The sequence below is a fragment of the Camelus dromedarius genome, chromosome 16, assembly GCF_036321535.1.
Source record: "Camelus dromedarius isolate mCamDro1 chromosome 16, mCamDro1.pat, whole genome shotgun sequence".
NCBI lineage: Eukaryota > Metazoa > Chordata > Mammalia > Artiodactyla > Camelidae > Camelus > Camelus dromedarius.
The window spans coordinates 18,889,722-18,906,468 of record NC_087451.1 but is presented as its reverse complement, the minus strand read 5'-3'; the positions used below and the strand labels follow the sequence as shown (position 1 = coordinate 18,906,468).

The 16,747-nt window shown below is 53.4% G+C and overlaps 3 protein-coding genes across 3 annotated transcripts; 2 read left to right on the top strand and 1 right to left on the bottom strand.

Annotated features, from left to right (window-relative positions):
- The first annotated feature begins 1,124 nt into the window (after positions 1-1,124).
- On the top strand, positions 1,125-3,659 carry CLDN7 (claudin 7). Its single transcript, XM_010996550.3, has 4 exons — positions 1,125-1,736; positions 2,552-2,716; positions 2,841-2,925; positions 3,022-3,659. The coding sequence occupies exons 1-4, from the start codon at positions 1,514-1,516 to the stop codon at positions 3,182-3,184; spliced, it is 636 nt and encodes a 211-aa protein (XP_010994852.1). The 5' UTR covers positions 1,125-1,513; the 3' UTR covers positions 3,185-3,659.
- On the bottom strand, positions 3,612-9,202 carry ELP5 (elongator acetyltransferase complex subunit 5). Its single transcript, XM_031467759.2, has 8 exons — positions 9,062-9,202; positions 8,841-8,901; positions 8,675-8,755; positions 6,694-6,914; positions 5,410-5,576; positions 4,896-4,991; positions 4,647-4,747; positions 3,612-4,006 (listed from the first exon to the last, which is right to left on the bottom strand). The coding sequence occupies exons 1-8, from the start codon at positions 9,153-9,155 to the stop codon at positions 3,892-3,894; spliced, it is 936 nt and encodes a 311-aa protein (XP_031323619.1). The 5' UTR covers positions 9,156-9,202; the 3' UTR covers positions 3,612-3,891.
- A 439-nt stretch (positions 9,203-9,641) lies between these two features.
- CTDNEP1 (CTD nuclear envelope phosphatase 1) lies at positions 9,642-16,005 on the top strand. Its single transcript, XM_064495162.1, has 8 exons — positions 9,642-10,453; positions 13,329-13,395; positions 13,490-13,608; positions 13,830-13,901; positions 14,303-14,419; positions 14,660-14,771; positions 15,183-15,267; positions 15,557-16,005. The coding sequence occupies exons 1-8, from the start codon at positions 10,352-10,354 to the stop codon at positions 15,615-15,617; spliced, it is 735 nt and encodes a 244-aa protein (XP_064351232.1). The 5' UTR covers positions 9,642-10,351; the 3' UTR covers positions 15,618-16,005.
- The last annotated feature ends 742 nt before the right edge of the window (positions 16,006-16,747 follow it).

The following is a 16,747-nucleotide window of genomic DNA, read 5'->3' as shown; positions in this document are numbered from 1 at the left end:
CTTGGGGAGAGTGAGAGAGATGAGACCGGAGGATGAGGTGGGAATCCCAGGGCTGAATTAAAGGCCACATTAGAGCCAGATGTTCCAGAGGACAGAGCGGTGAGATGGTGGGAGAGTGCACACAAAGAGGCAGGTCCAGGCTTAGAATGAAGGAGAGAAATGTGTGCACGGCTGGAGGAGGAGGAAGAGGGAAAGGTGGAGGACAGGTCTGGAAAGACTCCAAGGGAGGGAAATGATGGGTGTGGCTAAGACTCTGACCAAGGCCTTAATCTGCTCCCCACCCTCTGGCGGCGGCTTCCGACCTCATTGGGTTCTTCTTCTACAAGGACTCTTGGGGCGGGATGGGATAGCGACCACTGGGAGGTGGGGTGCCAACGGCCCCGACATTAAGTCATGTCAAGCAGGGATCAGAAAAGGGGGCCAAGAAGACGGGGAGAGGGGCGGGTTGGGAGTACCACGCCTGGAAGCTGGGTGTTTGTTGGAGCGCAGGGTAGGAGGGAGACGGACAGCGGCGAGGGGCGGGTTGGTGCTGGGGCAGTGGCGCTGGCAGTGGGGACCCCAACAATGCTGCTGAAGTGCGACTGGACCCAGGGCTCCTGAAGGTGGGACGGCTAGGAGAGAAGACTGAAAAGAAAAAGAGTGGAGCAGAGGGTGGGGGCGAAAGTAGAGTGGGACAAAGGGCACCCAAGTGGAAACCGAGAGTCCTTGCTGAGGGCGGGGTGGGGGGAAAGGCGGAGCCAAGACTGGCCATGGGCATCCTCCCCCTCCCCTCGCTCCCCCCCAACCCCCCAGCTCCTGCTCCGCAGAGTTCCTGGCGCACCTGTTGGGGAGAGGGAAAGGGACATTTTGGTGCCCGAGGGACTTCGAGTCCAGAGGGGCTTTCACTGAGCTTGGGACTTCCGAGAAGACTCCGCCTCCTCCCCACCTGCGGTAAAAGCCCGGCAAGAGAAGGGGCGTGACCCTGGTGCTCAGGTTTCTTCCTCTTCACCTGGGCCTGGAGGGGTGGGGACCAGGACTTCCGGCTCAGGTGAGTGTCCCTTCGGTGACGTCAGGTCACCCTCGGCCGCCCCTCCGGCCCCTCCCTCCTCGCGCTCCCGGTGCCCGCGGGGGCGCGCCCCCACCGCCCTACATATACTCAGGTGCGCCGCACCTGTCCGCCCGCACCTGCCCGCTCACCGCTGAACGACCTCTCCTTCGCACTGCAGCCTCGGGCCGACAGCTCAGGGTACTTTGGGGACTTCAAGCACCCGGGGCCGCACCCGTACGGCCCCTTCGCCTTTTGTCTGGGAAGGGTCGCGGAGCGCGCCGGAGGGAACCGCCTGGCCTTCGCGGATCGCTTCTGTCGACCACCAGTCCTGATCCCTCGGCTGTGAGACCCTTGCCCCGCCGGAGGGGTGGATTTGTGTTTACTTTGGTGACAAGATTTGCAGGCACTCGACTAAAAACTTTTTTGGCTCTTTGGGTGACTTAAAACACCCACGCCCGGAGCCCCCCGTCTCTTTTGAGGGCGGAAATGGCCAATTCGGGCCTGCAGCTGCTGGGCTTTTCCATGGCTCTTCTGGGCTGGGTGGGCCTGGTGGCGTGCACCGCCATCCCGCAATGGCAGATGAGCTCGTACGCGGGCGACAACATCATCACGGCTCAGGCCATGTACAAGGGGCTGTGGATGGACTGCGTCACGCAGAGCACCGGCATGATGAGCTGCAAAATGTACGACTCGGTGCTCGCCCTGTCGGGTAAGGCCGCGGGACCGACGGGCCGGACGCGCCTAGGGCCGTGGTCGCGGGTGGGTGCGGGGCCAGGCCCGAGGTCCCATGGCCTGACGCCCTGGGTTGCGGGGGAGTCAGGGTGGTGGGGGTGGAGAGGAGGAAGCGTAAGCGTCGAGCCAGGACGGTGCGGCTGGTGCTCTGGGGCTGCACGTGCGCGCGCCGCGGGCTGGCTGTGCCCCTCTTCATCCCCGGACTTGGCGGCAGGCGGCCCTGTACCTTCCCGGGAAGCTGAGTCCTGGGGCGGGGCCTTCCCCTCTCCCCCTACCCCGAGGAGGCTACGGCCTCCATCTCCCGCCCTTTTCGCGGACAAAAGGCGGCACAGGCCGTGGGGTCGGACCGAGGGCCGAGGAGCCGTGCGCCCCGTAAGATCTGGACTGCCGCCTGCGGCTTCTAATCTAATCGGCCGATTAGCTGAAGCCACAAACCGTGGCCTCGATAGTGGGGTCAGAGCTGGGAGGAAGGCCGGGATCTGAAGCCGGTGCTGGGGTTTCTGCCACCGCCTCAACTACTCTTCGTTGTCCCTCTTCACCCTTCCCCCTCCCCGGGGCAGTTTCATCGAAACCCTGGCGCCCCGGGCGGATCCTAGAGCCGAGAGGGCGGGGCAGCGCGGGAAGGCCGCGGAGTTCGGAGGGGGCGGGATCCACCCGCTCCGGCCTGCAGCTTGGACGCCGAGGGGGCCTCAGGCCGCGGCGTGTGGGCGCGGCCGGCGATTCAGAGGCTGGAGCTGCCTGAGGGCCGCTCGCTTTTCCAGCAACGAGGGCATCCTTTCCCTTTACCCGCAGCGGCCTTGCAGGCCACCCGAGCCCTAATGGTGGTCTCCCTGGTGCTTGGCTTCCTGGCCATGTTCGTGGCCACCATGGGCATGAAGTGTACAAACTGTGGGGGAGATGACAAAGTGAAGAAGGCCCGTATAGCTATGACTGGAGGCATCATTTTCATCTTGGCAGGTGAGCAACAGGTCCAAAGTGGGCCCGAGGAGTCTCTTCTTGCCCATCTTGGAGGGGTGAGGGTGGGCACGGTGCTGGTTTGGGGGGGGGGGCGCACAAGATCTGAATCCTCTTCTCTCTCCAGGTCTTTGTGCCTTGATAGCTTGCTCCTGGTATGGCCACCAGATAGTCACAGACTTTTATGACCCCACGGTCCCCACGAATGTTAAGTAAGTATAGGAGTCCTGCCTAAGGGGACAGGTCTGGGGTCCTGAGATCAGGAGAGGCAGGCCAGGGTTTCTGACCACAATTCCCTCTCTTCACAGGTACGAGTTTGGTCCTGCCATCTTCATTGGCTGGGCAGGATCCTCTCTGACCCTTCTGGGAGGTGCACTGCTCTCTTGCTCCTGTCCTGGGAGTGAGAGCAAAACTGGGTATCGTGCACCTCGCTCCTACCCTAAGCCCAACTCGGCCAAGGAGTACGTGTGAGCTGGACGCCCTTGCCCCAGCCTGGCAGCCTATACGCGTGCCCAGACATCTAAAAGGAACTGGGGCAGAGCTCAGCCCATGGGCAGGGTGTGGAGCAGAAGCCTGCGGTCACTCCAGCCCAGCACACCATGTACAGTTCCCTGGGGGGTTGGGTGGGGGAGACAAAATGGGGAGGATGTGCTTTTTGTACAGTAATAAAAGTATGTTTTGGAAAGTAGGCCTTTTTTCCCCCCATCTGCTTTCTCCCAACCCAGATCCTTGCAGGGAGCCTAGAATCTAAAGTGCAACTAGTTCAGTTAAAAAAACACTTCGTGAGCACCAATGGTGTGCAAGGCTGTCCCAGCTCCACCATTTCAGTCACTCAGACCCCAACATTTTGACCTTTGACCCTGAAAGACTCTGGCTCTAAGCTCTTGCTTAGCTACCGAACAGTTTTTGTTTTTAATTAAAAAAATAAAGATTTTTATTAGGCTTAGGGGTGGTGGTGTTCCTATTCCCTCACCTTCCCTTATGCCCCCATCCCACTTTCTGTCCTCATTGGAAGCTGCTCCCAGGCTCATGGGTCACAGGGCAGGGCCTCCATAGACATAGGAACACAGATGGGGGAGAGACAGGGTAAGGCCAGTGCAAACAATGGAAGGATGGTTATGGGCCCAAGGTTTCCCTCTTCCCTTTCCAATTACAGTCTGGTCAAATGTCCTGGCCAGTCAAATATCTAGGTCATCATCTGGGTCTTCTTGGTCCAAGTCATCATAAGCGTCTGGCTCATAGAAGATGTGGCTGGTAGCCTGGCCTGGCCCAGGGCGCAGTAGAGCCTGCTGTCTGAGGAGAGAGAAGGGGAGAATTGGTGGTGTCGGTGAGGGTGGGTAACAGTTCATGTCCCCGTTCCTCATGACTTTGACTCCCTCTTTAGCCTCCATGTTTTCTTGGTCCCCGTGCCTTTGTCTGACCTTGTTCAGTTAGCAATGAAGCAACACTTGGTACAGAGACAGATACTCTTACACCGCTCTCCTAATAACACCCTAAGTTCTTAGCAGCTTGGGGGCAAGGATTGTGCTGTAGTCTTGCTTCACCCGCCCACACACTGGGCACAGAACAGGCATCTACTAAGCCCTTATTAACCCGCCCCTGCCATACCCATCCAGCTTCCTGTGCTCCCAGCACCACTGCCTGGAGATAGGGCCACTTCCCCAGGGTCTGGTCTGGTTCAGCCCAGGCCCTGATTACTCGGGACAACTGTGGAGCTGGGACCCAAGGCTCTAATGGAGAGAAAGGAAACATAAAGGCCCTTTGCCATTGCTGGGGTTTGGGTGGGTAGAGAACCACTCCCCAGACTTGTCTCTGGAGGTGGACTTCAGTCTCTATAAGTCTGAGAGGTTAATCAACAACCTGCTATGGCCCCACCTCTCAGGCCAGTTGTTGGGCTCAACTCAGGACCCAGGCACCAAGGTCCCAACCTTACTTTTCCGAGCTGAACTGGAAGGGCAGGGTCAGGCTATCTTTGGCTTCTCTCTCTTTCTTGGACAGGCGAAGATTGAAAGTCAAATGATTCGTGGGGTCCACCTGTAGGTACAAAGTTTGCTACCACTCTGCCACGTAGCTGGAATCCTTGACCACCCCCCCACCCCATCTCTGCAGTTTTTATCCTCTTTTCTCCTTTTTCCAGACCCCAAACTCCATTCCCTTGTTCTGGCTTGGCTCTCTTAGATACCGGGGGTGTGTGAGGATCTGGTTGGGGCTGGGGCTCTAGCAGGGGCCCCCCTTGGAGATCCAGGCTGAAGTCAGGAAGGATGGAGAACCGCTGAGTCTGGGGAGAAGAAAGAAAAGTATTATTTTTTCCACCTTACTGAGCAAACCAGAAAGAACCAGGACTTGCCACCCCAGCTCCCCACCACCTATGTAACCAGCTGCTTCTGGCTCTTGCTTTTCACCCCTCCAAACCTCTCCACAGTGACTTGTTCCTCATCCCCCACCCCCACCCCAGGAACCACTCCCAGCCTTTTCTTCTCCTCCGTTTCCTGGAAGGCAATGTCTTTCATTGGTTAAGCTCACAGGATCCGAGTTTCCCAGGCTACAAAATAGGGATAATAAAATAATCGACCTCTCAGGGCAGCTGTGGACATTAAAGCAGGAAAGAAAGCCCAGGGGAGTGCTCAATCACATCAGCTATTTTACTGCTCTTTCTCTCTGACCCCAGCCTCCGGTCCTCCCCTGCTGCTCCTGACCTGGTGGGTCGGGTGCTGTCGGGGCCTTCGATAGAGGATGTGGGCTGAGGCCTGGCCCAGCGCCCCGCTCAGGGTCACCTCGGCCTGAGCAAGGCTGCTCAATGCTCTCACAGGGCCTGGGCCATGAAGCTCTTCATGAAGCAGGCCCAGCACACGCACCTGCTTTCCTGGGGAGGGACAAGAAATGTAGTGCATAGAGGGCAGCATGACATACTCAGGGTGGAGGCCTGGAATAAAATAGTGAAGAGGAAAAAAGGAAGGAGAGGCCTACATTCAATCAGAGCTCTGCCATGATCCTGACTGACTGGGGCCAGTTTCACTGCCCTTCTGAGCCTCTTTCAGCCTTTACCTTTGATACACTTTCTTATCTTAACGTGTGTCAAATCAAGGCACTGCTCTGACCTCATTCCTCAGGAGCAACTCAAAGCCTCCAGGGTGAAACTCACACTTTCAGCATCTTTACTTTCCAGCCTCATCTTTTACACACCGTACCACCTGCAGTGTTTGGATCCTGCCAAGATACCAGTCAGTGCCTCGGATTCCCTTTCTTCTTCCCTCCCTTTTTAGTCACATTTACAGAGTGTCGGGCTCTACACTAAATACTTGCATTTTTAGTTGAACCCTATGAAATTGCTGACATTTGATCATATCTGACCCACAAAAGCAGCAATTCCAAGTGGTTCATTCTAACACTATAAACTCCCCATCTCTCCCGACTTTTACAGAGAAAACTGAAGCACTGAAAGGCCAAGCACTTTTACACAAAGCTGGGTGTCAGACTGTAAAGCCCATTCCAGTACCCACCGTACTTTAGGGCTAGTCCCGGTGCCCCCGGCTGGACAAATTGGCCTGGCTGACCCCTTGCTCTTCAAGACATTCCTTCCTTAAGGTACTCAGTGCATCCTTTATCACCATGGTCCTTATCAGACTATCTTTTAAATACTTGTTTACTTATCTGTACCCTTTATAGGACTTTGAGCTCCTGGAAGGCAAGGACCTGACTACAGTTAGCCTGCCTTTTCTCATTATCTCAAATTGACACACTGTATGTATTTAATGTTTGTTGACTGAATGAATGAAATGAATGAGGAAAAAAGAACTTGGAAAAGAAGAAAAGAGTGACTGGTAGATAGCATTATGGAGAAATCAAGAACTAGAATAAAGGTTAAAGAGATGGAAGAGGGCCTGAATGGAGATCCCTGATAAGTTTTGTCTTAGGGAGAAAGGGGCACATTCCTTGGCCGGGGAAATGTATGAGGGGAAGTAACAAAGGAGGAGCCTCACCAGGGCAGGGGTCCTGCCGGCTCAGAGCATGCAGGGCCTGGCAGAGTGTGGTGCAGGGAAGGTGAAGCAGCAGCCAGCTGAGGGAATCAAGAGCAACGGTGACAGGGCCAGGATCTGTCCTCCTGCACAGGGCTCTCAAGGCTTCCAGGGGGCCCCCAGGAAGGGCTTCCCCAGTCTTCGACCAGTTAAGAGGGTCTCTAAAGAGGTCATGGTAAACCAGCCTGCAGAAGCAAAATAAGAAGCGTCATTAGATTGCCCTCCACAGCCCCCAATCTTGAACTTCAGCTTCTGATCTTTCGATCTTTGTGGCTGTTTTCTTGATTTTCACCGATATCCTACATATTAGTGAAAAGTTTCTATTTATTTATTTTTCGGGGGTGGGTGGACAGTAATTAGGTTTACTTAGCCACACCCTCCCCTGAGGTTTTTACTGAAAGGTAGAATATAGTGATTAAGAGCACAGACTTTGGTGTCAAACAGTCCCAAGCGCCAAGCTTGGTTTTGCTACTTACTCAAGGTCACCTAACTGATACATTGCTTCATCTCTTTAAGACTTGGTTTCTTCATTTGTAAAATAAGAATACCAACCTCTTGATTTTGAGCATAGTGCTTGACACATACCACATGCTTGATAAACGTTAACTATCATCATTGTCAAATATCTCCCGAGTGGTGCCTCAAGCATGTCATTCTCTGGATGGATAAAGAGAAAGGACCTGATACATGGTTCCTGCCTGTAGAACAGCTTAGAGAAGGTCCAGAATGAAGTCCTGCGGTACTAATTACAGATAAAATGGCAATTCAGGAAGACACCGGCAAGGACCAGAAATCCTGGGAAAGCTTTACAGTGGCAAACTTGTTCCCAGACACCTACTTTCTAGCTTCTGCTTGTCTTGTGAATGCCATCTTAACATACAGCATCACCTCTCTCAAAGTAACTGATACAAAATTATGGCTCAACAGACAGATGTAAACAATCATTATCCTCTTACCTACCCAGGCTGGGAGGTAATCGTTCTTAACCAGCCAACATAGGTGGGTTCAGGAACTTCCTGATCTGGGTGATTTCCTCTACCCCACATTAGTCTAAAAATCCTGGAAATTCCACCTGCTAAAGTCCTTTTACATTTGTTGTAAACTCTCCTTTCTACTGCCGCTGCCTTAAGCAAGGCCTCTGTCACCTAACAGACTCATCAGAACAGGAATCATGTCTGCTTCATTCACTGCTCTGTCTCCAGTGCCTAGCACAGCTCCTGGTTCACAACTAGTACACACACACCAGAGTGAACCTGGATTACTGCAAGAGCCTTCCTATCTGGTCTGTCTATGTCCAGGCTACTGCCTCCCAACCCATTCTCCACGATGTGGTCACCGGACAAGTCTTTCTAACAGGTATGATGTTATTACTCTCCTACCAAGTTTTCAAATGACTCCCCACCGCCTTTAGGAGAGTATCTCTAAACTACTCTTCATGCTCTGTAAGACCTGTCACTATCAGGTGCCTCTTTCTGTCTGACCTCAGGAAGCTCTTCCATCTCCCATGAGCAAGTATGCCTTCCATACCTCCCCAATTTTGCATAAACTGCTCCCTCTGCCTGTAGGACAAGTCTCTGTGTAGCCTGCAGTTAGTGTTCATGCAAGTTTGGAATTCATGTCTGGATCACCAGATTCTGAATAACTCAAAAAGCAGAACATGTTTATTCTTATCCTTCAGTTCAGCCTTTAATGCTAAACCGTACTGTCGGTCTTTTATTACTCTTTTCCTCTCATCTTCTATGGCCCTTGCTTCAGAGTCTCCAGATACCACTCTTCATCATTCTTCTTACTAATTCTCACCTCCTGAAAGACCCATAACCATTCATTCAGTTAGTATTTAAGTAGCTGGTACTACGTACCAGGTTCTGCGCCTGTCGCTGTTAAGGGAAGTTCCTCAGCAATAGATATCCCAAATTCAATTAAATCTCTTCCAATTTGTACTCACCGACTGTTGATATTGGAGTCAAAACCTTCACGAAACTCTTCTTCGCTCACTTCACAGCCCAGGACGTGGACTTGCTCTCCACTGAGGCAGAGATCAAGGGGAGTGTCAAAAAGTGGGGCCCAGGCTCCCTCTCTGGGAGAACTGGGAGACGCTGGGGCATACTCACTACAGTGCTGATTTCTTGATAAGCGCCTTCAAGAGACTGCGCCCCTCCCACTCCACGGTGTCTGGGGAGAGTGAGGGAAGGATAAACAGCTTGAGAACACTGAGGTTTTCACATTCACCGACCGGTCGTGACCTCCACCCCTGGCTTGTAACCCACGGCCCTTCTTCTCCACTTCCGCCCCTTGAGTCCCGCTCCAAAGCCCCTGTGTCTGTGACCCTCACCCCGTAGCAGCACCATGCCGCCAAGAGCCAAAAGCGACTCCAACATCTCCAACACGCTTTCCATCCCTCTTCCGACGCCCTCTGATGGCGTCATGGCCCACTGCCCGACCCCCTCCAAATGAAAGAGGCGGGGCACCCAAGATCCCTCCCACCTCTAAGACCTGACAGTCTGGAGAGGCGATTAGGTTCACCATCCTAAGGCGACTCATGCGGAGTGGCTCCTTCCGAGCCGTGGTGCACAGACGTAGGGACGACGCCTCTCTCTACATTTTTGTGACTAGGGCGACAAGAACCGTTGGGGCAGTTGTCTGTGGGAGGGGGAGGTGCGCGCGGGAGTCCGTCCCACGGCCCGAGCCTCGGGGTCATGTGACAACAATCCGCCCCGCCCACTCCGTTTGAGGCGGGGCTTTTCCCGCTCTGGGCTCCGCCCCATCATCACCTTCCGCGCATGCGCGATGCTGGGGCCTTGTTCGGAGCACGCTCCACTTTTCTTATCCCCACCCCCCACAGACCCAGTCAGGGAAACAGCAGTCCGGGTGAAGCGAATACACGTCACCACCGGAAATAGTGTCAGAGGGGAAGAGGGGGAAAGAAAGGAGGAGGGAGCCCTTTGGGCGGTAAAATGGCGCCTGTCAGAGTGGGAAATCCAGCTGCAGAGGCTGCAGCCCCGCTCCCGAGCGGCTGAGGCACTCCCCCGACTTCGGGGAGGGGGAGGCCGCTCCGGTCCAGCCATCCACGCCCTTCGGCTCCCCCTCCCCTCCTTCCCCGCTCTTTCGTTCAGCCGGCCCGTTCACCGCCACCGCGGTCCTTCGCGCGCAGCTGCCCCCGCCCGCCCCTTTCCCGCGGGCAGCCCCCTAGCGCGCCTGCGCAGCGGGCCACCCTCTGCTTCCCCCTTCCCCTCCCCCTTCCTTCTCCCTCCCTCCCTTCTCCCTAGCCCCCTCCCCCATAGCCCCCCTCCCCCAATTCTCCATCCCCTTCTCTCCTGGTCTCGGAGGACCCCTCCGTAGCCCGACCTGTCTCGGTCTGCAACCTCTGCGAAGCCGTCGGTGCCACTCCCCGCCCATGTGGGCCCCCGCCGGCTGCCCACGCCTGTCCCCCAGCTCCCCGTTCTGCTGGGCTTTCCCCTCGTCGGGGGTGGCTTTCTGAGCCGCCCGCTCCGTGCCCCTCTCTGCAGCCTCTCCTGCCACTCGGGGCCCCCGTTCCCCCTCCCGGTGGCGGGGGGCTGCCCCCGGGGGGCTGGCGGAGCTGGGCCGCGGGGGCCCCGGGGCCGGCGGTGCCGGGGTCATCGGGATGATGCGGACGCAGTGTCTGCTGGGGCTGCGCACGTTCGTGGCCTTCGCCGCCAAGCTCTGGAGCTTCTTCATTTACCTTTTGCGGAGGCAGATCCGCACGGTGAGCCTGGGTGGGCGCTGGTGGTGGTGGGGACCTCTGTCAGTGGTGCCCACGGGTTTTCAGTGTAGGGCCTCTCTTTGGGCCTAGGAACCGAGTCCTGGCGGCAGCTTCTCTCGCTAGAGAATTAGAGCGCCCTTAGCTGGGCCTGGGGTGGGATGGGGAGGTGGAAGACCCTTGTAGTAGAACCGAGGTGGGGGGGCAGCTAGACGGGAACAGGATTTGGCAACTCTTGGGGGCTAGGGTGGTGGGTGGGGCGCTCTTTAAGAAAGCTGGAGTTGTTGCTAAAGAAACCGAGAGGCGGGGAACACCTGTTTGATGGCAGTATATCTGTTGATGTGGGCTTGTGAAAGACCCTCTTATTATTTGGAACCTCCGTGTGTGTTTTCTTATAACAAGGGAGAGGGAGGTTCATGTGCCAAAGGTGGGGGTGGGTGGGAGGGCATATGTGACAAACAAGCATGGGAATTTGGGAAGAGCCTTGGATGTGAAGGAGAAACCCCTGCAGTTCAAATTAAGGGAATTCTTCCAAAAAGGTCCTGAAAACTCATTTCATACTGTGAGTTTGAATATTTGGATTTATTAAGACTGGGACTAAAGAAGATGCCTTTATGATGGACATCTTTAGTTGTAGAAGGGAGGACATTAAAGTTTGGGTGTCCTTATCAGAATACCATGCTTGTCAGAATGTGAGGAGATGCTTGTTTCTCCAGGAGACCCCCGCATTGTGAGGGATACTGTGGGGAGTGTACCTAAGTATCTCTGGGTTCCCTCACCCAGAGCTTTTCTCCAAGGTCAAAGCTCCTTAGGCTCACATCATTTAACAAACTTGCTCTTGTATTCTCATCACCATGGGGGAGAATCCTCTGAAGGAGTCTGGGGAGGATTCAGTGAGCTGGGGTACAGAGGACCTCCGGTCTGTATTCTGGCATACCTCAATAAAACTTGAAGGAATAAAGCCAGGTAGGGGCTGCCTAGGTCAAGGAATTTCCAGATAGCCCTGAGTGGTAGAGATGGTTGACTTACTGATTTGGGGATTGGGCCTGGCCTTGGATTCAGTGTCTCCTTTACCAATCCACTCCTTCCACTTTCTGATTTAGGGTGAGGATTGTTTCTGGGTGCTCATGGTTATAGGCAGGGCTATTTCCCTGAGACAAGGGTTAGGAGGGAAGAAGAGCCTGTGGTCTGAGATGCTGAGATGTGTGTAAGGAAAACATGTTAGCTGCTGTCCTCTCTGCCTGGCTTTTCTCGGAGCATCCCCCTTTCTCCCTGTAACATATCAGTTTTCTGTTCTGGGTGCAGGGCTGGGCTCCAGCCCATCCAGAGACAGGTTCCTTGCAAAATTGCTCTCCTCTGGGCAGCACTGACCCCACAGCCTTTTGTCTTTCCTTTCTTCCTTTCCAATCTGGTTTCTCCCCCACCCCCTTTCTGGCAGATGCTTAGAGCATTCCCTACATGCCCAGCATGTGCAACCCAAGATAGCAGTGCAGGACACCCGAGCTGTGGCGGCCCTCATCGCAGCCCCGCGAGAAAAGAAGAGCAGATGCCTTGGGATTAGGGAGAGGGCCCTTTGGTTTGCAAGTGGAGAACTTTGTTCTAGTGAGCCTTGGGATCTAGGGAGGGACGGAAGAGCATTTGTTTGTGCTTAGAAGAAAAGAGCAGAAGTGGCAATTGCCAGGCTTTGCATGAGAGAGATATGAGTGTTAGAAACAGGAGCCTCTAGAGAAGGCTTGGAGAAGCTGAAGGCCAAGGTGGTGACGTCCTTGTTCCTTGCTCACCTCCCACTCACAGCCCTTACTTCACTCTGTCCTTCTCGATACCCTATCAGTCTGCTTGGCGAGTGGGGCTTTCCAGCGTTCTCTGCCTTGCCCTGGGTACCAGGATACGGAGGCTGTTCAGAGGGCTGAGGTTCTCTGCAACTTGTGACTTGGCTAGTAGAGACAGAAATGGACAGGTGGCTGGTTAAAATAGGCCTGGTGGCCCTCAGCCAGAGGAACTTAGCTGACCTGACAACCCCTGGATTCCCTCATCCTCTGTTACCCTTAGTGACCCAAGGACCTCCCCTCCTGACTCCAACCTCCTGTCCACCAAGGAGTCTGAGGATCTCAGCTCCCAATGGGAGGTGATGGCAGTTGTCACAAAGAATCCTTGCAGTGGAGGTTGGGAGGGCCAGGCATTTCTTTGTTCCGAGTGGTAGGATAATATGGTTAAGGGGGCAGGTTCCTGGGTTGGACTGCATGTGTAGAATCCTGGTTCCCCCACTTCATTGATTCTAATGTTAACTACAGTGTTCTAGGAACATAGCCACAATCAAGACAAAATCCTTGCTTTCATGGAATCGTCATTCTAATTAAAGGGGCAAAAAACCAAATAAGATAATTCCTAGCTGTGTGGTCTTAGGCAAGGTATTTAATCTCTCCAAGCCTTGGTTTCTTTTTTTTTTTAATTGAATTGTAGTCAGTTTACAATGTTGTGTCAATTTCTGGTGTACAGCACAATTCTTCAGTCATACATGAATATATATATATATATTATGTATATACACTTTTTTTTTAATCCTTGGTTTCTTCATCTTTAAAACAGAGATGGGGGAAGGTAAAGCTCAGTGGGAGAGTGTGTGCCTAGCATGCACGAGGTCCTGGGTTCAATCCCCAATACCTCCATTAAAATAAATGAATAGCTAAAACCGAGATGATATTATCGTTGTTGTTGTTGTTGTCGTTGTTGTTGTTAGGAGTTGTTTTGAGGATTAAATGAAATAACCATTAGTTACTTACACGATGACCAGTATCTGGTAGACGTTCAACACATGCTACCTATTGTTACTGGGGAAGATTTCCTTGTTAGGGGTTCTAATCCTCTCTCTTGCTATTCCCAGGTAATTCAGTACCAAACTGTTCGATATGATATCCTTCCCCTATCTCCTGTGTCCCGGAATCGGCTAAGTGAGTATGCTGGCTGGGAAGAAACCTAGGTGAGGTAGGGTTCAAGGTCTTGGCTGGAGGTTGGTTGGTGTTATCCCTTGCCATTGTGGTTCAGGCCAGGTGAAGAGGAAGATCCTAGTGCTGGATCTGGATGAGACACTTATTCACTCCCACCATGATGGGGTCCTGAGGCCCACAGTCCGGCCTGGAACGCCTCCTGACTTCATTCTCAAGGTGTGTGGGGCTGGGAAGTGATGGAATGGTTATGTCTGTTGTTCTCCCAGATTCTTTCCCAATCCCAGAGCATCTGGTCCCTGGCCCTGTCCCATCCCCTGGCACCAGTGGCAGCCTGAAGGAGGGAAGCAGGTGGTGGGGGTGGAGAGGGGTGGGGTGGGACCTTTAGGCCTGTGTTGCGTGCTCAGCACTGCTTCCAGCCCTTCCCTGTTCCTCTGCAGGTGGTGATAGACAAACATCCCGTCCGGTTTTTTGTACATAAGAGGCCCCATGTGGATTTCTTCTTGGAAGTGGTGAGTTTGCAGAAGCTAAAGGGAGGTCTGTGATGAAGGAATGGTTTTAAGGTTCTGGGAACTTAGAGGATTTGGAGGAAGTAAGGGATTAGGGGAAATGGGTACAGGCAGTTTTGGAAGAGGAGGTTGTGGGATGGTGGGAGAATGGCTTTCATGTGGGTCTATTTGTTGTGCTGATGTAATTCTATTCTAACACAGACTTCCTACTCTTATTCTTGTATCTCTACTCTTACTGATGTATGATGCTTAGTTTGAGGACATTCAGAATTTTGTGTCCTCAGAGACATTCAATGTTGCTGAAAGGCCCAAATGACTACACTGGAGTCTTTGGGAAAGGGAACTATATATCTAAATGAACGATTACCTCTTCTGACACCTTCCTCTTCTCCAATTTATTTCAGGTGAGCCAGTGGTACGAGCTAGTGGTGTTCACAGCAAGCATGGAGATTTATGGTTCTGCTGTGGCAGATAAACTGGACAATAGCAGAAGTATTCTCAAGAGGAGATACTACAGACAGGTAAGGGGCTAGAGTCCAGGTCTAAGAGTGAGGCTTGGGAGGCAGGTCATCAGGGAGGGATCTGAGTTGAAGGCAGATGCCCTGGAATGGGACCCTCTGGGGGTGGGGGTGGGGGTGGGGGTCGGGGTGTGTGCATAATCCCCTTTGTGGGAATTGGCTGCCTATGGGCATTGCTGGGATTGGGGGAGCAATCACAGAGGGCGAGTCTCCTTTTGATGCCCAGCTCATCCTGCCTTCCAGCACTGCACTTTGGAATTGGGCAGCTACATCAAGGACCTCTCTGTGGTCCACAGTGACCTCTCCAGCATTGTGATCCTGGATAACTCCCCGGGAGCTTACAGGAGCCATCCAGGTATGGGGGAAGGTAGTGAGTCTGGCAGGACTAGGAAGTGGTTCTGAGGAGGTATTCTGAACACCTAGAGCTGAGATTCCATGGTCTACAGTTGGTCAGGATGCAAGCTACTTCTCTTTTAAATGAGATACCCCCCAAATAGGTCCATTTCATAAATCAGATTTCTCATATCAAATTTGCTTCAGGAAAGACATTATGGTAATACATTTGACTAGAAGCCTCACACTAGTATAAGATACACTGATTAACATTTAATTTTATTTTGGAGGATAAATCACGAAGGTTTTACCTAGGTCACTGAGTTTGAGGGGGTATATATTTTAAAGTAATGATCCCCACTCCCAAATAAAAGGAACAACACCCTGTCTCTCTTGAATCCTTTGTTCTCACATGCCTTTTCACCCACCCTAGACAATGCCATCCCCATAAAATCCTGGTTCAGTGATCCCAGCGATACCGCCCTTCTCAACCTGCTTCCGATGCTGGATGCCCTCAGGTAAGAGAAACTAGACAGATTCTGAGGAAAGGAGGAGGTGGGAGATCCCAAGAGGGAATAAACGTTTGTTCTGTTTTACTTATCTTTTCCCTTAAGAACGTAGCATTTGAACCCAGATCCTCTTAAAGCTTATTACTTTTAGCCACTGGGTTTTGGGCAAACTGAACCTCCGTCTCATGTGAAAGTGGTGATCATTTCTGCCCCACTTCTTAAGTGAGGCTGCCTTACTCTAGTCTTGTGAGGGTATCAACTCTAAGGACTCTACCAATGCAAGTTATTGTCGTCCCAGGTTCACCGCTGATGTTCGTTCTGTGCTGAGCCGAAACCTTCACCAACATAGGCTCTGGTGACAGCTGCTCCCCCTCCACCTGAGTTGGGGTGGGGGGGAAAGGGAGGGTGAGCCCTCAGGATGCCGTCTGATGTCCTGTCCAACCGTGAGGACTGCCTGGGCAGGGTCTGCCCTTCCCACCCCTCTGCCCTGGGAGCCCTGTACTCCCTATGGAGTCTGAATGGACACATGGGCCACATTCTGAAGCAGCCTCACTCTAACTTCGTGTTCGCACTCCCTGGAAACCCCAGACTGGGACATAAGCCGAGGCCTAGGAGAGCCGAAACAGTGTCTGGTGGAGAGACAGGACTGGCCAGAGTGAGAGAGAGACATTCGGTAATCCGGGAGGCTCAAAGAGAAGCCAAGCCAGCTTTGTTGTGATCTGATTTTTTAAAAACTCTTGTACAAAACCGATCTAATTCTTCACTCCAAGGGCTGGGCTGTGGGTGGGAAACTGGGATTTTGGGCCACTGGATTTTCCCCAAACATGTCCCCTCCCTTATTTTCCCATTTCCCCTTCTTTCTAGATTCCCTCAGACCTGTAACTAGCTTTCTCTCTCTCTCTTTTTTTTTTTTTTCCTTTCTTCTCTTTTAAACCATGCATTATAACTTTGAAACCAAAGCTGCCCTAGGTCCTTCTCTGGGGTTCTGGGAAATGAAGGGAGGGGTCTTTGTTCACACCCACCCTTCCCCTAGGCAGAGGAGAAAGAGGCTTCTGGGGACCCGAGGGGTAGGGGCAAAGGTGGTGTTGGCTTTCCTCGGCGGGAAGGGTGTCAGTGACAGGATGGGTGCCCTGGCGGGGAGTGAAAGGACAGCTGTGTGTCTGGAGGGGACCTGAGCTTCAGAACAGCAGGACAGAGAAGTATGAAAAGAGGAGAAACCTGGACGCCGGGAAAAGCCAGGCTTTGCCTGGGGGACTGAGCTGAGCAGGCACTGCCCCGACGCAGCAGACGCCCCAGGCCCTCCCGGCCTGGCGGCCCCACCTCCCCAACGCCCTCCTCTCCAGAGCCGGCACTACTTCCTCGCACCCGCCACGTGACGCTCCGCCCTTCTCTGAGATCACATGATTTTTTTAGCACACACACGCTGGCAGTGTTCTTCCGCGCTGACGTAGTCCCTACCTTTCGGACCTCCTCTTCAGTCTCTATTGGT

Bases quoted from the DNA above. Each gene is read 5' to 3' on its own strand.
- CLDN7 (XM_010996550.3), top strand. From the start codon at position 1,514: ATGGCCAATTCGGGCCTGCAGCTGCTGGGCTTTTCCATGGCTCTTCTG. The intron at 2,717-2,840 runs GTGAGCAACAGG...TTCTCTCTCCAG, and splicing joins CATCATTTTCATCTTGGCAG to GTCTTTGTGCCTTGATAGCT. The intron at 2,926-3,021 runs GTAAGTATAGGA...CTCTCTTCACAG, and splicing joins ACGGTCCCCACGAATGTTAA to GTACGAGTTTGGTCCTGCCA.
- ELP5 (XM_031467759.2), bottom strand. From the start codon at position 9,155: ATGACGCCATCAGAGGGCGTCGGAAGAGGGATGGAAAGCGTGTTGGAG. The intron at 8,902-9,061 runs GTGAGGGTCACA...CACTCTCCCCAG, and splicing joins CGGCATGGTGCTGCTACGGG to ACACCGTGGAGTGGGAGGGG. The intron at 4,992-5,409 runs GTCAGGAGCAGC...TCTTCTCCCCAG, and splicing joins GACAGCACCCGACCCACCAG to ACTCAGCGGTTCTCCATCCT.
- CTDNEP1 (XM_064495162.1), top strand. From the start codon at position 10,352: ATGATGCGGACGCAGTGTCTGCTGGGGCTGCGCACGTTCGTGGCCTTC. The intron at 13,609-13,829 runs GTGTGTGGGGCT...GTTCCTCTGCAG, and splicing joins CTCCTGACTTCATTCTCAAG to GTGGTGATAGACAAACATCC. The intron at 13,902-14,302 runs GTGAGTTTGCAG...AATTTATTTCAG, and splicing joins TGGATTTCTTCTTGGAAGTG to GTGAGCCAGTGGTACGAGCT.